Source organism: Trachypithecus francoisi, unplaced genomic scaffold, assembly GCF_009764315.1.
Source record: "Trachypithecus francoisi isolate TF-2019V2 unplaced genomic scaffold, Tfra_2.0 Lachesis_group2, whole genome shotgun sequence".
Lineage (NCBI taxonomy): Eukaryota > Metazoa > Chordata > Mammalia > Primates > Cercopithecidae > Trachypithecus > Trachypithecus francoisi.
This window is the reverse complement of record NW_022681465.1, coordinates 45351507-45374436: the sequence shown is the minus strand read 5'-3', so window position 1 is coordinate 45374436 and position 22930 is coordinate 45351507. Positions and strand designations below refer to the sequence as shown.

The 22930-nt window shown below is 36.4% G+C and overlaps 1 protein-coding gene across 1 annotated transcript in view; it reads left to right on the top strand.

Annotated features, from left to right (window-relative positions):
• The window catches only part of ADGRV1 (adhesion G protein-coupled receptor V1), a 544806-nt gene that overhangs the window by 220716 nt on the left and 301160 nt on the right, over positions 1-22930 (top strand). The window contains 5 exon segments of the mRNA XM_033179148.1: positions 4664-4848; positions 9621-9870; positions 10722-10861; positions 12392-12552; positions 20875-20975. Of these exon segments, the coding sequence (XP_033035039.1) occupies positions 4664-4848; positions 9621-9870; positions 10722-10861; positions 12392-12552; positions 20875-20975 (837 nt within the window).

Here is a 22930-nt window from a genome sequence, read left to right as displayed (position 1 = left end):
CTGAGGCAGGAGAATCCCTTGAACCCGGGAGGTGGTGGTTGCACTGAACCAAGATTGTGCCACTGCACTCCAGCCTGGGCGACAGAGCAAGACTGCATCTTAAAAAAAAAAAAAAAAAAAAAAATTGTAAAATCAAGTAAAAAACATCATTTGAATTCTTTTTTTTTTTTTTTTTGAGAGGAGTCTCGCTCAGTTGCCCAGGCTGGAGTGCCCTGGAGCCATCTCAGCTCACTGCAAGCTCCGCCTCCCGGGTTCACACCATTCTCCTGCCTCAGCCTCCCAAGTAGCTGGGACTACAGGCGCCCGCCACAACGCCTGGCTAATTTTTTATATTTTTGGTAGAGACGGGGTTTCACTGTGTTAGCCAAGATGGTCTTGATCTTCTGACCTCGTGATGCGCCCACCTCGGCCTCCCATAGTGCTGGGATTACAGGCGTGAACCACTGCACCCGGCCTGAATTCTTAAAAGAAAATGACTAATATTTGATTTCAACTGAAGCCTTCTTTGCTCTGGTTATTTTCAAATCAAGTTTTTGTCACTACTTTTTAAAAAATAGAATGGTATAATGTACTCTCAAATTCCTTTTTTATATGTACATCAATACTGGAATCTATTGATTTAACTACTTATTTAATAATTATAGAAATATATAATACATATGTACATACAGAAAACATATAAAGAAAATAAAAATTCTACTAACATAGACTTCAGTAAATGGAAATTCATACCTTGTTCTGCAATAAGAAGACTAAATATATGGACACAACAGTTTTCTGTAAATTAACCTATAAATGCATCGTAATTCCTATCAGTATATCAGTAGGTTGTTTTGGGGTTATTTTTACATTGGTAAAATGATACTAAAGATTACCTGGAAATGTAAACATGTGAAAATGGGCAGAACTTTCCTGAAAAGGAAGAAAAAGGAGAGGGACCTTACCCTAGCAGATATGAAAATATATTTGAAATATGATGTTACTGTGATTAAAGGGGCACTGGTACAGACATAAACATTCACATCAATGGAATAGAACAAAAAGTTCAAAAACTGAAGCATAGGTGAAAATTTTATATGTGATAAAGGTGCTATTTAAGAATCAATGGGTCGAAAATATTATTCAGCAAATAGTGTTGAGATGGCTGATGTAACCATTTGAAAGCAAAAAAAAAAAAAAAAAAAGAGCTGAACCTTATCCTAAACTCTATCCCAAAATAAATTCTAGATAGATCAAATATTTCAGTGTAAAACTGAAACCATGAAAGCAGCAGAAAACATGGATCAGTCATTTCATCGTTTTAGTTTAGAATGAGGAAGATCTTTCTAAAGCATCAGACAAAACCCAGAAGCCACAAAGGAAATGATTGATACCTTGACCACATACAGTTTAAATAAAATTTATCTTAGCATACACCAAAGCAAAGTGAAAAGACAACTAATGAGTGTGGGGAACATTTTTGCAAATACACGTGTGATGAGAATGTTTATTTCAGCATTACTTATTATAACAATAAAAACTGGGAAAAATGATAGCCATTACGAGGGGCCTAACTAAATGAATGCATAAAATATATTTAAAAATGCAAGAAATACATATTTTATATTTTAAACATAGCAATAATAATGAGAATAATAAAACAAATACTGAAAATGTAGATCATCACATAAAGATAAGGTTCCAAAATTTACCAAATAAAAATAAGGAATGCTCAGTTAAGTTTGAATTTCAGATAAGCAACAAATACTTTTTTTAGTATAAGTATATTGCAGATACTTATTTGGGACATACTTATACCAAAAACTTATTGTTGCCTGTCTAAAATTCAAATAAGGTCATTTGTACTTTACCTGGCAAACCATTGATATATGCCATATGAAATTATATACACTCTAAAATAACCTCAAATTAAAAAGGACAGAATAGAACTTCCAAGTACTGGAAGGTACTTCATTCTATAAGATCTTATATTTTAAGTGAAATTGTTTTATATTTTTAAATTTTATTTTCCCCCAGATTCTGAGTTCTTTGAAACAAAATCTATTCTATCAAGCATTTCTTTTAAAAAATCTCACTAAATCTGAGGAAATATTATTACACATGCTAGAAGTGGCACAAGTATTGTACTGAAAAAGAGCATCAGCTTTAAATGCCTCACTATAAAGACTTTCTATATGAAATCCAGCTGTGGGTTCAGGCAAATTTTTGCTATGACAGAATATTCTGTCCCCTGATTTTCCTAGGCATAGTGAAATAAAAAACATTTTAGAAGTTCTCAGTCGCCTTAATAGCAAGAGCAGTCTAAAACCCCGCCTGAATCTGATATGCTAACTTTGAATTTCGTCAGGTTTTGATTTTGTGGTTATCAAATCTTGGCAAAGCCCATCAGGAGGTGTTGACTCTAATTTTTTGTCTGAAACACTTGAAAGAGCACAGGAATCATTAGTTCTGTAAAAGTTTGATAGACTATCCCCTACTTCCAAAGACCTCCATCTTTATCTTCTATCCTGACAACTTTTTAAGTTTTTTTCATGGTTGATTCAGGTCTTCTACTTTGTTCGTAAGGCAATTTTAATAATGTTGGGAGTTCTTTTGTTGTTTGTGTAAACTGGCCTTGTGGAGCCAGCCTGTTCTTTTCATCATATACTTTTTAATAATAGGTACCTTATATTTCAGTAATTAGTTTTTACACTTGATTTATTTTGTTATCATACTAACAAGGATTTTGAGTTAACTTTGTATTTTACTGGCTGGTTTTGTGTTTCGTGCTTGAGGTAATTTTGACCCACTTGTCTGTGAACTGAGCCAATCCAGGTGGTTGCTTTTGGACAAGCAAGTGGGGAATGTTGCCAGGCAGTGTAGGACAGCTGTCAGGAGCACCTCCTAGGCTTCATGGTCACCAATTGTGTGAGAACAAAAAGGACAAGTTAGTCATCCTCCTTCTGCCTTAGTTCCCCTAACTGGAAACAAAGATAATAGGACCTTCCTCACAGGTTGTTGTGAAGATTAGTTGCTAGAAAGTGCCAAAAACTACAAGGTCCCTGTACTGACTGAGTGTTATAGAAATGGCCTTTTTGTTTCAGTTTTGTGTACTTTACTAAAAGAAACTTTCTAATTTTTTTTTTTAATATGAATGAAAGTGTGGGTAGCCATAAAATCTCTGGATTACAACCTTTAATTCTTACAATTCTGCACATATTGCTTTTCTGACTTCTGACATTTCATTTTTAGAAAAGTCAGAAGTTAAACTAAATTTTTGTTTTTCTGTTGGTAATTTTTTTCCTATCTGGTTTCTGGTATGATTTTTTTTTACTCTTGAAATAATATTTTTTAAAATCACCGAGATAATATCTGATGTTGTCTCTTTTTCTAATTTTCCCTAGTATAAAAGCAATCTCTACATTTTTAGACATGAATATTTCTTCAGCATATTAAGGAGCTGTGCTATTTTTGGCCTCTGTCTGCTCTTTTATATATAAAATTGTATCTTAGGGATTTATCAAGATTTGTCCTACTAGCCTGTTATCTTTTCTCTAAGTTCTGGGAGATTTTCTTGAGCTTGTTTCCATTTATCATATTCAGTTTGCTTGTTTCAGTATCCAGTGGTTGTGATCTGTCTCCATTTGTAATTTTTGCATTGCTAAATTTTTATTCTGTGTCTTTTACATTTCCCTGTGGGTCATTCTCCACTCTGCCTTACTATCTGGGAGATGACTATTCTTATAAATGCCAATCGTGAGCTCTACTGCAAGCTTGGAACTGTACTAGATTACAAAGTCATTAAAAAAATGGGTGACATGATCCACTTTCACGATGAGCTTGAAACAGACAAATCATTTCTAGGTTGTCATAAGTTCACTAATAAAGGTACATGCAAGTTACAAAAAGAGTGAAAATGTAGGTTGGTAGATGGGGCATAGTGTAAGAATCATAGAGAAAGTGATGACTTTTAGAGTTTGAGGAAGTAATAGGGACTTATCAGAAGGTAATGGAGTAAGTGGCTTCACACCAATGCTTAAACAATAAAGATGTGGTCCCCCTTCATTCTGGATTTTTCCTCCTTTTTTTCCCCTGTCTCTCAAAAAAACAAATAACCCAGTTTTTTGGGGGTTTTTTTTAGTAGGAAGGGTCATACTTATTGAAAAAGGCAAAAGTGGCCGGAGCTCTTAACTAATCTTGAAAAGGATTTTCTCATTTGGTGCTTTAAATATGTAGTGATTATGGTAGTTTCTGTTTACTAAAAAAAAATAATTTTGCCACTATTATAAACAGATATTCTTGAGGTATTTATTTCCTTATTTGTTGGTCAAAAGAATAAGAATTCCTGGGATAGATGTAAAAGTGAGACTAATTTTAACTCATGATGTTAATTATTGTAGTTAAAATTAAGTAATCTGTGCAGCCATTTAGGACTTTATCTGATGATTAAGTAGAAAATATTTTGGTGATTATGCCTTTTCTTTATAGATGATTATGTCTTTTCAACTGCATATATATATATATTTGAAATACAATTTTGATACCAATTTCTCTTAAATTTTCTTATGTTTGTCCTTACTAATGTTAACAACTATTAATAAAGAACACACACATATATATATAGCGTATAATTTAAGACATTTCTTTTCATAGATATATTTTTATACTTAGATTCTTTTTCCAGATAACTACTGAAGGAAAAAATCAAGCTTTCAGTGTTGCCAGCCGAACTCTTTTCTATGAGATTCTTTGTTCTCTTATTAACCCAAAGCGCAAGGACACTAAGGGATTCAGCCACTTTACTGAAGTGACTGAGAATTTTGCCTTTTCTCTGCTGACTAATGTTACTTGCAGCTCTCCTGGTGAAAAGTAAGTATCTTTTAATATATTAGCAGTACTTTTTATGCATTTTTCACTGTTTACAAAGCAACATGTAATGCAAAATGACATGTAGATGATGTAACTAAGAATGCATCGTACCTCTTGGGCAGTTGAAGTTAATTATTTGAAGGAAACATAGCAGGTACATCAAAAAAATGAATGTGTACTGTCAACAATATATTCCACTTATTTTGAAGTGTTTTCTTGAAAATAACAAAGTCTTACTGTTTACTCTTATTTATTTAATGAGTGAAAGGTACATTCTGAATAGAAAAAAAAAGTGATTTCAACCTTTAGGAGGGTTTTGATGTGCTGTTAACTGTGCTTCCCTCAATCACAAACAATTGTAATTGTTGTGTCCATTTGGAGACAGCTCTCAGAATGTTGTTGAACTTCAGGCTAGTTGTCGGAAAGCTAGCAAAAGGAAAAGGAAAAAATAAAATGTGGCTCATGTTCATTATTAACTACATAATTAATTTTATAACTGTATGTTAACATACCTCTCTGTACTATAGGTACTATACTAATACCTCTATATTAATTATATATATATTTTTAGACGGAGTTTTGCTCTTGTCGCCCAGGCTAGACTGCAGTGGCGGGGTCTCAGCTCACTTCAATCTCTGCCTCCTAGGCTTGGGTGATTCTCCCACCTCAACCTCCTTAATAGCTGGGACCAGAGGCATGCACCACCACACCTGGCTAATTTTTGTATCTTTTGTAGAGACAGGATTTCACCATGTTGCTTAGGCTGTTCTTGAACTCCTGGGCTCAAGCGATCCACCTGTCTTGGCTTCCCAAAATGCTGGGATTACAAGCGTGAGCCACTGTGCCCAGACCAATGTTAGTTCCTAGGTCACAAGACATACGAAGTTCAAAGAGATAGTCAATCCAGATAGAAAAAAGTTATGAGAGAACAAGGAATAAAATAATTATAATACAAATGATATTAATTATACCTCTGCTATAGTCCTGACACTGATTTAAATTGAACAATATCGATTGCCTTTGTTAATAGGTAAAAACAGTATAATGAAATTTCCATGTGGTTCAACCTAATCCTTGCTAAAAGTTGTGCATATTATTTTGTCCTTACAGAGATCATTTTAAGTAGCTATTCAGGATTTGAGTGAGGGCTTTTAATACCCCTATTTACAGATGTAGTCACTAAAGCTAGAAATCTTACACAGCTTGCCAAGTATCACACAATTAGTTCATGGTGAGGCCTGGACCCAACCTCAGGCTTACTTGAGTCTACAGCCCCTGCTGGACAGCTGTGGTCAGAATAGATTGTAACCACCTACTTCATAGCAAAATCTGCCTTCTCCAACCCCATGGCTCTGAAGTGCCCTAGACTTTCATCCCAGATCAGTTCTAATGTGTGACTTGAGGTAAACGTACAGAATCAACATATCCCTTTTTTTTTTTTTTTTTTTTTTTTTTTTTTTTTTTTTTTTGAGACGGAGTCTTGCTCTGCCGCCCAGGCTGGAGTGCAGTGGCCGGCTCTCAGCTCACTGCAAGCTCCGCCTCCCGGGTTCACGCCATTCTCCTGTCTCAGCCTCCCGAGTAGCTGGGACTACAGGCGCCCGCCTCGTCGCCCGGCTAGTTTTTTGTATTTTTTAGTAGAGACGGGGTTTCGCCGTATTAGCCAGGATGGTCTCGATCTCCTGACCTCGTGATCCGCCCGTCTCGGCCTCCCAAAGTGCTGGGATTACAGGCTTGAGCCACCGCGCCCGGCCTGGAATCAACATATCCCTATACTCTACTCTTCCTTTAATTTTGATGAGCGGGTCCTGGAAATTGAGGTTTTCTTAATGTGCAAAATCAGAAAAGCATCAGAAAAGCCTCACAGGGGCCTTTTGAAAGGATTCTCCAATCCTCACGCCCGCTCCTAGACGTCCATCTGAGAGCAATGATTAGCAGTTCGGCTCCTTAGTGCGTCTTATAAATGTCTCTAATGCTGTCTTCAGAAATCTCTGAAATGGATCATTTATTTGCTTCAAGTAAGTTTACACTCACTGAGGCCACCGTATGCATTTGTGTGTTTGTGTAGTCAAGAATACCTGTCATTGTTTTGCCCTGTTGAACTATGTTCAACTATTTTGTTCAATGAAATCAAGCAGTTCATAGCTTTGCAATCCCCACAATCTCATTCTTCTTTTCCATTTTCCCCATATCTCTATAATAACACCAGCATGTTAAAATCACCAGGTTGTCTTAGATGTGAACCATCTACCTTGCTGTGCACATTGAGTCCCATATCTGTGCCTTCAAAGGCCCAGTGAAAACTCAAGAGCATATAAGATGTACAAAAAGAGTGGCCTTTTCTGTTTTGTTGACTACTGTATTCCCCAGGCCTAGAACAGTATGTGGTATGTGGTAGATTCTCAGTGGTTACAATAAAATGAGGGAATAGAATGAGTAAATGAATCAACATGTTTTCTGCCATGTGCTTCCACTAAATAGACTTACTTTCCCTTTTGAGTTGTCCAAGAAAAGGAAACAGCATGTACAATGACAGGCAGGCAAGAATTAGCATGGTATGTTTGGGGAGATCATCAGTTTTTTAAAGATTGAACATGGAGTAAGCTAGGTAGGGTGTGTGTGTGTGAGAGAGAGAGAGAGAGAGAGAGAGACAAAGGGAGAGAGAGAGAGAATGAATCAAACTTTGGATTTTAGAGACATTATGTTGAGAAGAGTGTTAAAGGTTAGAGAATAGGGCAAAGAAAGAAACAGGAAAACCACATAGAGGATTACTGTTCAGGTAAAAGAAGATGAGGACTGAAATTAAGGCGGGGACATGAGAGGGTGGTACCTTGAAAATAATTAGGTGGTAGAATTAATATGAAGATGACAAATTGAACACAGAAAATGAGAGAGCTCAAGACTAGTTTGTTTACTCAGGAAGCCCTAAAAATGCTGAACATTCTGATATGCATTATTTATACGTTGTCTTGAGCAGTATCAAGGGTGTCTGCTGAGAGTTAAGCATTTAGGGAGTGAGCAAGGATATTGAGGAGAATGATGAAATCTAGAACAATCACTTGGAAGCCAAGTAAAAATAATGCCAGGTGGCACTGAGGGTCCAACTGAGGTTGGTCACTGTGAATTTGCAGTGGTGCCAATCTACATGTCAATGTGGGAGTTATCCCCCCTCGTACCAACCTAGGTATAAAGCAGACTGTGAGATTGATCAGGGTGAGTGCATTTGAGGGACATAGGTGTCACAGGTTAAGGGGTCAGGGAAATTATGATTATCAGCAAATAGGAGGGGTCAGGAATTTGTCATGCTTGTGTCAAGGTTAGGTAGAGTCACTGCATGTGGTGGTGTTCTTAGTTTGCCAAGATAGCAGAGTCCCTGACTGGACTGACTCTGAGTAGATGACAAAGGATGGGAGGGGAAAAGGGATGTGGAGTCTTGTGTCTGAGGTTCACTGATCTCATCCACATTGTGTCTGGTCAGGGTGTCTGCAGTGACACCTTTTAGGCTGAGAGTCACCATTGACTTCAGATTAAAAGATGAGATTTTGACAAGCTATGGTGGAGGTGGAGGTGGAGGTATGTGGGGTCCATACAAATTGAGGTGTTTCAATAGGAGGCATGGACAGAGGACCTAGAGCCCCTGGTGAATAAGTGGATTCAATTCAGATATTTGAAGGCACCAATTTGAATAGGATAGCTGAGGTTACAGAGGAGATTTTTTTTTAGAGAGGATGTATCACTACAGGAAAAAGTTGGCCCTTACTCTTTCTTTTCCTGACTCAGTTTAAAATTCTCTGCTCCATTTCCCACATCTGGGGTCTTGACAAGATATCATGTAAATCTGTGATGCAGTTATGCATACTCTACATCGATTGTTACATATGTAACTTTTAACATTTAATGCATAAATCTTATCCTAATATTCTAATATTCTCTCAGCTTTTCCAGGCAGGTTTAAGATCTGATTTATCTATGTGTCTCCCAATTGTTTGCAAACATGATGGGTCAGCCAACAGGATGCATCTGATTCTCTGGGGGACTGGTTATAAATATAAATTCCTAGAACCCCTAATCCCCTCCCTGGGTAGGGATTCTGATTTAGTAAATCTGCAGTGTAATCTAGAAATCTGTACTTTACAACAAACTTCCGAGTAATTTCAATGCACACTGAGGTTTAGGAGCAATTTCACTGAGCCCAGGTGCTTATTGTGCCTAGTAGATCTTCAAAACAGACTTATTAAGTGAAAAAAGATCACTGTTCAGTGCTGTTTCTCTTGTCCATCAAATAAGATTTTATTAGCCAGGCTCTGGGGTCGATTAAAAAGGCATGAGGTAAACTCTTGTTGAAAACATGGCTCTACATATATAAGGTTTATGATGTTCTTAAATAAAGCAAAGGGCTTTAGCTCAGTGGGGGACATGCTTTTCTCAACCTCTTCCAGCAATGCTGATGTGACTGACATAGAAAAGCATACTTTATAGCCACAGATTTCATCTTTATAGCCACAGATTTCATCTTGATATCCATAAAACAGTTTTCAAAAACCCATGTTTTAGGTTACTAGGAGCATCAAGCCAGAGGATGCAGAAAATTCTGTGCAAAAAATCATGACAACCACAAAAGAACTGAAGGCACATTCTATCTACTGCTTCTGGGTTTGTTGTGTTACTGTTATACATAAAGATTAGAACCCAATTGTAATGCACTTTAACAGATATAAGTGGATATATGTATTCAAATACATGCCATTTTTACAGACTCTGCTTTTCTGTTGTAGAGGCAAAACCATCCTTGATAGTTGCCCTTACTTGTCAATATTGGCTCTTCACTGGTATCCTCAGCAAATCAATGGACACAAGTTTGAAGGAAAGGAAGGAGATTATATTCGAATTCCAGAGAGGCTACTGGATATCCAGGATGCAGAAATAGTGTCTGGGAAAAGTACATGTAAATTAGTCCAGTTTATAGAGTATAGCAGCCAACAGTGGTTTATAAGTGGAAACAATCTTCCTACCCTGAAAAATAAGGTAATCTATCATTTAAAACACTTATATGGTTGGAATGTGATTTATTTCTTTAGCAGGCACACTCGGAATGCGTTTGTTTAATCACAGTTTTGGTAAGTGCTACACATGGTGAACTAATATGAAATGTGTTCCATCTTTATGAACTATTTGTAGAAAGTTTAGTTTCTTTTTTTTTTTTTTTTTTTTTTTTTGAGGCGGAGTCTTGCTCTGTCGCCCGGGCTGGAGTGCAGTGGCCGGATCTCAGCTCACTGCAAGCTCGGCCTCCCGGATTGACGCCATTCTCCTGCCTCAGCCTCCGGAGTAGCTGGGACTACAGGCGCCCGCCACCACGCCCGGCTAGTTTTTTGTATTTTTAGTAGAGACGGGGTTTCACCGTGTTAGCCAGGATGGTCTCGATCTCCTGACCTCTTGATCCGCCCGTCTCGGCCTCCCAAAGTGCTGGGATTACAGGCTTGAGCCACCGCGCCCGGCCGAAAGTTTAGTTTCTAAGTGAGCTGGAAATATTTCCTTCATGTTTTGAGTAAAATACATATTATATATGTGAGAAAAGTAAAAAATATATAGCTTTCACTAATATAATATACTATTCTTAACTTTTAGTGAAGTCATCCAGTTAGAGTCAAAGTGAATGTTGTCAGCTGAAGACTGCTGAATGACTAAGGCGGGGTAGAAAGGGCACAATGGAAAACCAATCGGACATCCTGCATGCATAAATAAGCTAAATACTAACAGTGAGAGAAAACAAGTGACTGTAGCTACTAGAAAAATGAGCTCAAGCTCAGTGTAGGAGACTCAGTCATTACACCAATTGTAAAACATCATTATATGTTCTGTTGCTTTTAACATTCTAGGTATTATCTTTGAGTGTGAAAGGTCAGAGTTCACAACTCCTGACTAATGACAATGAGGTTCTCTACAGGATCCATGCTGCTGAGACAAGAATTATCCCTCAGACATCTCTGTGTCTCCTTTGGAATCAGGCTGCTGCAAGGTACTTATTAATACATTTAAAAAATCAGAATTTGATCCTTCCCCATTTCAGTACCACTGAGCCTAATGTTTTGTACTGAGCATAGATGGTGGCCCCAGATGACATTAGACTGGAAAATAACCTCCATAATAAATAAGAGGAAGCAACATAGGAAATGGTCTAGTATCGTTCTGATGGCAAATGCAGCCCAGCATTTCAATATGCATGTAGCACATTATTTACTTCTTCATTTTTACTACTTTCATGGGATGTAGCATGAGTTCTGCCCAATTCCGATAACCTTGAAGTTATCAGTAAATGTATTGGGCAGGAAAGAAATTCCTTCTTTTACCATTTCCATCTGGGCTTGTGGTTCTGGAAGCTGATGCCTTGTGTTTAAGAGGAATCAGCAGGAATTTATAATTCTAGTCCACATGGCTTGGAGTACATTTTGAGATTAAATCCATGGACACAAATGGAAAGGAGAGAATGATTCTTTCTTTGAATCTCCTCGGCCTTAGGCCTCAAGTTTTGAGCAGTTACAGTCACTAGGAGATCAGTCAATGCTGCAGGATCAGGCAGTGCTGGCCTAGAAGGGTCTAGGGTTCGTGTCAGCTACTTGATTTTGTTTATTACTGAATTTCAGCCACGCAAACTAAAATTCTAAATAGGTGTAATATAATAGCTTAGTTTGGTAACCACGTGTCCTCAAAAACACTGAAATTTCTACTTTCTCTTAGAAAAATTCCTCTTGAAATTTCTTCCTAGGTTTAAGACAGATCTTAAACGTAATACATAGATACTCTGAAATCTTCAATATATAATTAATAGTGAATGTTTCAAGCTGCATCTGGAGTTTGGGTCAGGAAGTTTTAGGTCCTTAAAAAAGTAAAGAAATTAAGAGGCATTAAAAGGGAAGAGGCTCAAGCGATAGTCGCTGAGGAAGGCTCAGAAGGCTTGGCATCAGATGCAGTGTTTGCTAAAATCATGACATGGTTTTTCTGCTAAATTAGCCAGAATTTATAAAGGAAACGCTTGAAAGAGGCTTAGAAAACATATACATAAGTCACTCCAGAGTAGAAAAAAATTGAAGAAGAAATCTTAGAAAACCATACAAGTAATTGATATGGTTCAAAATACAAGGACTTGTGGAAAAAAAAAAAAAAGAAGAGTAAACACATATCACAGCCATGTTCTTGTAGGCATTTTGAATGCTAGAGAAGAGTGCCTTCTATTGAACATGTCTAGTAGCTTTGCTAGATTAGGTAGGAATTTGTACTGCCCTGTTGAGAGGACAAGCTCCTTTGGTACCAGGAATGCCTTCAAAGCTTTGGTTGGTATTTAGGCTGCTTCTGAAGACATCCTGTGGAATCTGTTACGTCATGTTCTGGACAAGATGTTCCCTTCACTGTTTCTTCTTGAAAATGTGGTTTACTTAAGTATTCAGTAAAGAACACTTAAGTTCAGTAAGCTATTTTTTTCTTTAAAAGCCATCTCAACACCTTAACTATTGATGAAAGAGGAAAAATGACTATTGTGTTTTTGCCCTAGCTGGTTGTCTGACAGTCAATTTTGCAAAGTGGTTGAGGAAACTGCAGACTCTGTGGAATGTGCCTGTTCACACATGTCTGTGTATGCTGTCTATGCTCAGACTGACAACTTGTCTTCATACAATGAAGCCTTCTTCACTTCTGGATTTATATGTATCTCAGGTCAGTGACAGTATTTTTGAATCAATAGTTGTAAATGTTTATGAAAATGAAAATCTGTTTTTCCATAGTCCTTTTATATATGCAGGATGCAAACATACCATAATTCCATCAGCACTAGGATAAAGCAAACTTTTTCATTGTCTTATTCATTAATTCATTCAACAAATATTTATGGAGGACCATCTCTGTACTGAGGATACAGTAAAGAATGAGATGCAGTTTCACCCCTAAAGAGTATGTATTGCAGTGTAGGATAGAAGCTAGATAATAGTTAAGGAAAGGCTATAGTTTACAATACCATGGTTTAGAGGGCAGGTTCTGCAGTTACAATGTGATGACTATGTGAGATATTAAGAAATACATACAAAGAATTTTCAAAAAAATACATGCAAAGAATTTTGTATTTTTATTGTTTTTAAAGCTACCCCATGGGAAGATTTTGTATTCTACAACTTAAGAGTTGTGAATATGCCAACCACTGTGTTAAAAAATAAATCATCTTTCACATTCCACATCTAGGCCTCATATTTGGCAGTAAGAAGAAATTAAATTGTATTAATGTCTGTCAAACTATTTACCTACAACTTAACAATAGTAGTATTATTATTTGCTGTATTAATGATATGGTTGGGCATCTGAGAATTCCTTAAACTATAATTCTATGCCCCACCTTCACCCATTCTGTGCCCTGATTCTCTTCTTACAGCCCCACAACTTTTTCTGTGAACAAGGTGCTATATAGTGAATTAAATTAAGAGCTGGGTATAGGATAATGGTTAAAAAATGCAAACTTTGGAGCCAGATTGCTTGGATTCAAATCCTAATTATGCTGTTAGCTAGTTGTGGGACCTGGATCAAATTACTTAGTTTCTCTGTACTTCATTTTTCCCACACATGATATTTGATTACCCATTGTATCTATGTAACAGGGTGGTAAATATATGAAGTGAGACTTTTCTAACATTCTGCTTTAGTGATATTTTGTCTGTAAATGTGATTATTATTGAATGCATATCTCTTGTATTTGGTATGCAAACAGTCTCTAATAGTCATTATCTTTTAGGAAGTTTTTCTGGAGATAGAATCAAGTAATTAATTAATATTCTTTGTTCTGGTTGCCAGTCTTTCCAATATAACTTTATTTTATATACTTATAAATTTTCTTTAATGTGTTTTAATTCTGAACCTAACTTCAATTCAATAGCAAGACATTAACTTCTTATTCTTAATATCTTTCATAAAGGATGACATTTCTTACTTAATAGAATCTTCTAGGTCCATATAGTTCCAAAATCAGATGGAGACATCCTATTTTACTTTTATGCTAATATATTTAAAGAGCAAATCGGTTTTATAGAATGGTGAAATAATATCAAAAGGTACAGTGTTGAAATACAATCTAGATGTCACTTTAAATGTTTCCATCGAGACATAGGTTTATGTGCTGCTATGACCCACAAAATCCCTTGCTTGTTCCCAAAGACTGAATATCAAAAAAAAGAAGGAGTTTTAAAAACTGAAGAGAGAATGTTATCCCGATTGTATAGAAAACTAGTAGGACTGACTATAATGGGTTTCCTGGAGAATCGTTAGTAAATACCTGTGTATATTTTCTGCAACTTACTCTAGAAAAGGCTACATGGATTTGCACATGTATTTGAGAACACCTAAATGTTAGTATCTGCTTTTATCACTTTTGACTTGGCGTCATATTTGAAATTATTTTATTCTCTCTCTCCATGTCATATTGTTATGTAATTGCATGTTCTGTCGATAAGGAGATACAAAGTCTTGTCTTTGTACCTCAGTTTCGGCTCATCCCTCAGAGCTGAATGAATTCCCATCCCTCTGATGGATCCCCAGGAACCAGAAAAGAGAATTTTATATATCTTATATACATATTCTTTATATATCTTATATACATTTTCTATAATTTAGGTCAGGACACATCGAATATCCCTGTGAACGTGATAGCACTTTGCTAGTACTTTTCCTGAAATACAGCAATATACAATTAGACAGGAATTTAACCTTTTTTTTTTTTTTTTAACATACAGAGTAGATCACAATGTATGGGTCCCAATTCTAGTTTGCAGTTCTATTTACTATACTAGAGCAGAACTACCCTAGTGTGTGAAATAGTTGTAAAGGCCAAAAAGCTTACCACTTCTCAGCTTAGAAAGATGAAAGGAAAGGGCATATACATGTGACTTAAAATTGTAAACTAGTTTGCCAACTATCAGAAAATTAAACTAAGATCATTGCTTGAGGTTAAAATGAAAGGACAAATCATTCATTGCTGTGTGCATTAGAGTGCAGCATTATGGAACTCAACACAAAGATGGCTTGGTAGAAGTATAACTTAAAATAATTAGATAATAAAGCCATAATGTTGTAGTATAATTATTAAGAAACTTAGCATGGTTTGAGATACACATTGCTATTTTGAGGATGTCAAGGAAGCCTACTCTGCCTTCCCATAACTCTTTTGATATTGTACTATCAAAGATAAGACTATTGGTTAGGCTACTGCATTGAGTTTGACTCTGAATACAACTCTTAGAGTCTTGTAATCTTTTTTTTTTTTTTTTAGATGCAGCACCACCATACTTGGCAAATTTTTGTATTTTTTGTAGAAATAGGGTTTCGCCATACAGCCCAGGCTGGTCTCAACTCCTGGACTCAAGCGATCTTTCCACCTCACCCTGCCAAAGTGCTGGGATTACAAGTGTGAACCACCGTGCCTGGCCAATATGGACATATTATTTGGGATGAGTTTGGCTAGAAGTAACAGATGACAGCTCAAAGATATCTTAAACAAATGGATTTAGTTCCCAGATTGATTAATTCAATACCTTAATGGTGTTGTCAGGAGCCCAGGCTCTTCTCTTTTTATCCTCAAAGATTTTTTTCCCTCAGCTTTGTCTGTACATGATCTTAAGTTGGCTGTGGCAACTCCAAGCATCACACTAGCAATGTCCAGGCTTGCCAAGGGAAAAGCTCTTATTTGGGTCCAGTTTTAACAGCAGTGAAAACTTTCCTAAAAGCCACCCAGAATGTTTTCCCTTGCATCTTTTTGATCAGAATTATATTCTGTGCCCTTTCATAACTAGTCTTTGTCTTAGAGAAGATCCAGATAGAAATAGAGAGACAAGCACTGAAAGAGCAGCAAGGGTTTATCTTTCTGAACATTGCCCAGCAGTCCCTGACATATACTAGTTCATTGGTTGTTTTGTAGAGATGGTGGGAGTGAGGCAAGTGGGCACAGGAGTTGCTACTATTTTGCTCAGGCTGGTCTCTAAAACGTCTGGCCTCAAGCGATCCTCCTGCCTGAATCTCCCAAAGTGCTTGAATTACAGCTGTGAGTCACCACACCAGCCTGACATACAATAGTTTTAATAGATGTTTGTTAAGTAAATAAATACACAGTATTGATCTGATGATATCCTCCAATAATGAGATGTATTTTTGCTATGTGTCAAGTTCATACTTTCAAGTGCCATACCATATTATTGTAGCCATTTTTAATAAAAATTATTTTATTTATTTTGAGATGAAGTCTCTCTCTCTGTCGCCCAGGCAGTGGTGTGGTCTCGGCTCACTGCAACTTCTGCCTTCTGGGCTCAAGCGAGTGTCCTGCCTCCGCCCCCCTGGGTAGCTGGGATTACAGGCACGTGCCACCAAGCCTGGATAATTTAAAAAATTATTTTAAAATATGGCATATTTTTTCTTGCTTTCACTTAGGATAGTTTGACACAACACTCTCCAACAGAGTTTTCCAGGATGATGGGGATATTTTACACTGTCTCGTATGGTAGCCACTAGCCACCAGTGGTGCCTGAGCCCTTGAAATATGGCTTATACAATTGGAAAACTGAATTTTTAATTCTATTTCATTTTAATTAATGAAAATTTAAATTTAAGGCTGGGTGCTGTGGCTCACGCCTTTAATCTCAGCACTTTGGGAGGCCAGGAGTTCAAGACCAGCCTGGGCAACATAGTGAGACCCTGTCTCTACAAAAAGTAAAAAAAAAAAAAAAAGGCCAAGCATGATGGCACATGCTGTAGTCCTAGCTACTCAGGTGACTGAGATAGGAGAATTGCTTGAGCTCAGGAGTTCAAGGCTGCAGTGAGCTATGACCATGCCACTGCACTCCAGCCTGGGTGACTGAGCAAGACTCTGTCTCTTAAAAAATAATAATAATAGTAATGAAAATTTAAACTTAAATACCCACATGTGACTAGTGGCTATTGTATTGAACAGCGTTAAATTCAACCACCCTGTTTATCTGGAGGGTGATCTCCTGGCAACCTCACCCCTCCATTCTTTTAAAGGAAAGAATAACTCCTTTCGCCTAATACACAGAACTTTTATACTGTAAAATCCTTCATGCTGACTTTTGTTCATACTAGAAATCTTTTTTTTTTTTTTTTTTTTTAGAGAGTTTCACTCTTGTTGCCCAGACTGGAGTGCAGTGGTCCCATCTCAGTTCATTGTAACCTCCACCTCCGGAATTCAAGCACTTCTCTTGCCTCAGCCTCTTGAGTAGCTGGGATTACAGGTGCCCACCACCATGCCCAGCTAATGTTTGTATTTTTAGTAGAGGTGGGATTTTGTGTCTTTAGCTTCTTAGTAGCAGTAACCAAAAGGCATTATGCTGAGGAGAGAGGCATTATGCTGATGAGAAGCATGGGAATCAATAGTGATAAGCAACAAAAAGTAGAAAAAGTGACAAGCACAGCAGTTAGGTTGGTGCAAAAGTAACTGCAGTTTTTGAAATTAAAATTAATTAAAATTAGTTGCCAAGGCCAGGCGCGGTGGCTCAAGTCTGTAATCCCAGCACTTTGGGAGGCCTAGATGGGCGGATCACGCAGTCAGGAGATCGTGACCATCCTGGCTAACACGGTGAAACCCCATCTCTACTAAAAAATACACAAAACTAGCCGGGTGAGGTGGCAGGCACCTGTAGTCCCAGCTACTTGGGAAGCTGAGGCAGGAGAATGGCTAAACCCGAGTGGCGGAGCTTGCAGTGAGCTGAGATCTGGCCACTGCACTCCAGCCTGGGCGACAGAGCGAGACTCCGTCTCAAAAAAAAAAAAAAAATTAGTTGCCAAAACCGTAATTATTTTTGCACCAACTTAATACATTAGGTGGGATAATAGAAAAAAAGCCTAAGCTGAAAAGCTCATAGTGGACTTAATAATGAAATAATGATAATTTGGTTTTATTTGAATTTATCTGTAGAGAAGGCAGACAGATAAACAGATAATTCATAAATATTTTAAGGAAAATTTCATGAGAAAACGTACTAATACTTGTCTTGTGAAGGAGTAAACTTAAGTTATTTGGAAAGTATCTCTCATTCTTAAGTGATGCCAAATAATAAAGATGTTTACAAACATATGTAATGTACATATTTAATTTATGTACAAATATTTCATATGTTTATATGCATACAAACTTTCAGATATTGTATAGATAGACAGGGGAATCTGTAGTCAAGTGTGATAATAAAAGACTTTAGCTGTTCTTTACTAATTAGATGTTCTTTTAGAACCAAATCTGTTACCTACATAGCGGTAGGAAAAAAAAGAAAAGGCAGATTACTCAATTAGCTGCTTGTTTTGTCTACATCATTGCCAAGAAATCTGTTTTTTTAAAAAAACTGTTCAGAGTATACCTTTAAGTAATACCTGGAATTGTGATACTTTATTTTTTAAAATTTTTATTTATTTATCTTTTTTTTTTTTTGAGACGGAGTCTTGCTCTGTCGCCCAGGCTGGATTGCAGTGGTGCAATCCTGGCTCACTGCAACCTCTGCCTCCAGGATTCAAGTGATTCTCCTGCCTCAGCCTTCCAGATAGCTGGGACTACAGGTGCATGCCACCACGCCCAGCTAATTTTTTTTATTTTTAGTAGACACAGGGTTTCACCGTGTTAGCCAGGATGATCTCGATCTCCTGAGTTTGTGATCTGCCCACCTCAGCCTCCCAAAGTGCTGGAATTACAGGCATGAGCCACCACGCCCGGCTATATTTATTTTTTTAAAAATCATTCTATTTATAGTTATAACACTTTATGCTTTGTAATTTGCATATTTATATTAAGGAATTTAAACCAAAAAGTTTCTGCAATTAAAAAAAATGATTTCTAAGTTTAAATAGATGTTAAATATAGCTATTTAATTTCAGATGAAAAAATAAAAAATAAGTATTTAGTTTATAGTGTCTTAGAAACCTGATAATTGAAATAATTATTTCTTTAAATTTTAGGTATTCAATACCCTCACCCAAGCCAGATGAGTTTCCCTAGACTAGGACCCGATCTCTTTGAGGTTTTTAGCAATATTCTTCTCCCCTACATAAAAAAACGCATCTAGATAACTATGATGCGTTATAGGCTAGTAGAATCTCACCTGTCTTCCTGCTACTGGCTTTGAATCTTGAACTGCCACCAGGTGTCATGCTAGTATTTTAATTGAAGCCTAATATACTTAATTAAATATTTCTGAGCTGGTCAAATTTAGTATACTAAATGTATATTATGAAACAGGAGTATAATAGAACATTACTAAGTTAAAGGAAAAGGCTATAAATAGGCTCTTCTTGTGCACTAGAACAAATAGTTCACTTGTGTATTTCTCCTTGCTCAGCACTAATCCCTTGCCTCACATTGTTATCATCTACCACGTAAACTTACAGCAGAGCACATATTTGTGATCATGTGCCTTAAAATGAAAAAGAAAACCTTGCAAGCCCTGCTTTAAAGTCAGTATATTACTCACACACACACAGAGACACATGCATGCGCATTCACACACTCAAGCCTTGAATTTAAACTGGCTTTTATCATCTTAGGGAATTCAAAGTATACATTACTTGAGTTCTGAGCATCCGCTCTAATAGTATATAGACTACCTGGGTCAAGATCCACAATATCTGGCATGACTCTGCAGTTTCTGAAGATACACTCTGTACTTGTGTGGGTGGATTTTGAAGCCAGCCCCAGGACCTACAGACGTGTTCCAGAACACCCCATGGAAGCCTTCCCAAAAAACGGATTGCTCCAGATATCTTGGCCAAATTTCTAGGCCAAAAGCCTTGACTAATGCAAAGCCTCCCTTGTTGTGGAGAGCCTTGTCTATCTGGTTAAAATATAACTCAAATGGTTTCTCAAAAAGAAGTTATGAGAAAATGAGTCACAAGTCCCCATGTAGACCTTTTGCAGATGCCCAGTCCACTTATACCAACATGCAATGTATTCTCAAAGTTTGTTCCACAGCTTCAAAAGAAAACAAAATGTTAAATGAGTGCAGTGGCTCCTGTTTATTAAGGAGGCATTGATATAACTAAACAAGGTAATACGTGCAAAGTACATGGCAAAGCAGTATACATATGTCAATTGCTGTTATGTTTCACTAATCCTTAGATGAAATAACCTACTGAGAATAAGAGTGGGGTAAAATACTTAAGGGAAAAAGCAAATAGGTTATCATATGCAGCATGTTTAAGTATTAAAAGGCAGAAAATATTTTTAAAATATGTGTATACTCTGCCTTTAAAAATCTAACGTTAAAAGAAATGTATATGAATTGCAAGATAAAAGATTTCTTGGATTAGTGCTAAGGTTCTGACTATCCCCTTGAAGTTGTGTAAACAGGCGAATTAAAACAAACTCAAAGATAATAAGAATAATCTTCTTCATACAACTTAGAAATTTAGAAGTTTAAGTTAAAAGTCATTGTGGAGAAAATAGCACATTTTCTTCCTGGTTTGGGCATCCAGTAGTGCAAAGTTGCCTTTAAAATTCATAATTAACACTATTGTAATTACATAACTACTTCTAGTAGATAAAAAAGGGGTAATTACCAAACCTGAGTTTTGGTAGGACCATTCAAAATTTTATGACTGAAAAATCTTATTCACGTACCTGAATATTTCTATTTCCCCAAGCCACCTGTTCTTAGAAAGTTGGATTCCAATTTGACTTTTTCTTAAACAATAAAACTTGACTTCTGTAAATATAGAAAACCAAGGGCCTAATAAAATTATTAATCTGCTAAATTTGTAATTTCTTTTTAGTGGAGAAGTAAACATGTAGATATTTATAGTTATCCATTGGGCTTGACTGCTAAGTGTGAAGATCTTACTTGTCATGGAAAATGGAGTAGATTACAATTGCCATGTCGTCTTTTCCAGAGGTACTGGGCAGAGGCAGGTGGCAGACCTGACATGCCTACCTGCTGCCAAAGATTCTTGCTATGATGCTGTTAGAATCTTCATGGATTATTAAACCATATGTGGACTTTTTTGTTCCTACAGGTCTTTGCTTGGCTGTTCTTTCCCATATATTCTGTGCCAGGTACTCCATGTTTGCAGCTAAACTTCTGACTCACATGATGGCAGCCAGCTTATGTACACAGGTAGGAGAGCGCTGGCATTTATGATTTATCATGAGGTGTCTGTGTTTCTTCTTCTTTGGTCCTTGAACTGAGTGTAAAAGTAAAGTTTAATCTCAACTTAATTGAAATAAACTTGTTTAGTTTTGCAATGGAAGAGAATGGGGACAGGAGAGTCATGTAAGGAAAATTAGGCCTAAAATGCTTCTTTCTACAGAGAAGCACCTTAATATCATTGCTTACAAAAAAAGCTTCTTATCACAAAGTATCTTATTGTCAGCTAATATATGCTGAATGCGTTTGTAATTTATATATACATTAAAATTAACATATTTTATTAATATGTTTGAAATACGCTGTGTTATAAATTCTTTATGTGTAGGACGTTAAGATGATGTAAACTTTTGAAGTATCTGGACACTTTGTATTGTTTCCTATAATATAATAGTTTGATAGAACATTTTCTTTTGAAAAATCAATCAGTTTTCTATGGTAGAAGAAACTGTGTGAAAAACATTGACTTATTAGCAATGTTAATTTAAAGTATCTAGTTTAAAGCACTGTGTAAAGCACCGAAACCAGAACAAAAGATGAAATTAGATGCTTTTTCTATCTGTACAGTGTTTATAGTCTAGAAAAGCAGATGTACATATAAGTAACTATAATTCAGTGTGATGTGTGAACATAGACCATTTGCAAACTACTGTGTGAAAATAGATGAAGGCTTAAGTCATTTTTTTTTTTTTTTCATTTTTCTCTGAAGGTCAACAAAGTCTTCACAGAGGAGATGATATTGAGCTGGGACTCAAATGAGTGAAAATTCAGTTTGTTGATAAGGACTAAAAAGGGCCTAGACATTTATATAGGCAAAGGAAAAAAAGCATAATTACTTCTACTTTAAGGCTGAAATTATAGATCCAGGCAGAAAGAATATTCTATATAATGTTCTTATTGAGATACTTTTTAATATTGTTTTATAAAATTAGAAAATCCCACTCTTCTGGGTGGGGAAACACTACTGCAATGCAGACAATACTCTATTGATTGAGTGCTGGTCATATGTGTGTATTCAATTTGTGTGCATTTATTGTGCTGTAGACATGATTTGCATAGTTTTTTTTTAGAATGCTAAAGTGCATTTATTGAACTCTGGATAGAACTTGAAAAAAATAGCGTTTGTAGTGGAGCTGAAATATAAAATGGAAAATTATCTTAAACATTGAGATTCTGTCACACTTTTTTGTTCTAGGAGTGGAAATGGCCTGTAAATTCCACACTCTATTTTTCAGGGAATAATTAAGTGCTGGATTCTACACAGAGGTCTCTGATTGGGTTTTTAAAGGCCCTATGAGCTATGAGAAGTAGCAGTGGTTACCAAAGGTGCTTGCTTTGAATTTCATAAGGCTATTTATATTGCCTTTGTAACCTGCCTTAGCTGTTTGATCTCGCCTTTGCTTCTTGAATCTAATATATTAGAAAACCCGCCTTCCATAATTAGAGTTTACTTGGCTGTATTCACTACCCACTCTGGTGATTTTTTGGCAGCAGAATTTGTGCAAGACTTAATTATAGCACTATAGAATTACAGACAACTCTTCAGTGTCCTAGCAGACAAATGTGCTCATGTCTAGGGATGTGAAAGACAAAACCAGGATTTCTATGTTGACTTTTGATTCATGTTGTATTTAACATTGATTTTGGAGAAAACGGTTAGTCATATCCATGTTTTTCAGTATATTTTTAGAATAAATGAAACAATGTAGCATGAAAAATCATGTAATGTATGACTTGTGACATGAAATAACTAAAAAAGTATTTTCATATCTCATTTTTGGCAGGAAGAATTGGTATATTATTGATAGAAAATAGTTTATTTCAAAATACTTTATCTACTTAGATTTAAAAATACCCTCTGAGTTAAGAAGAATAGTTATCTCCCTTAAAACCTTTTAGCTAAGGCTTTAAAAAATTCTTAGGCC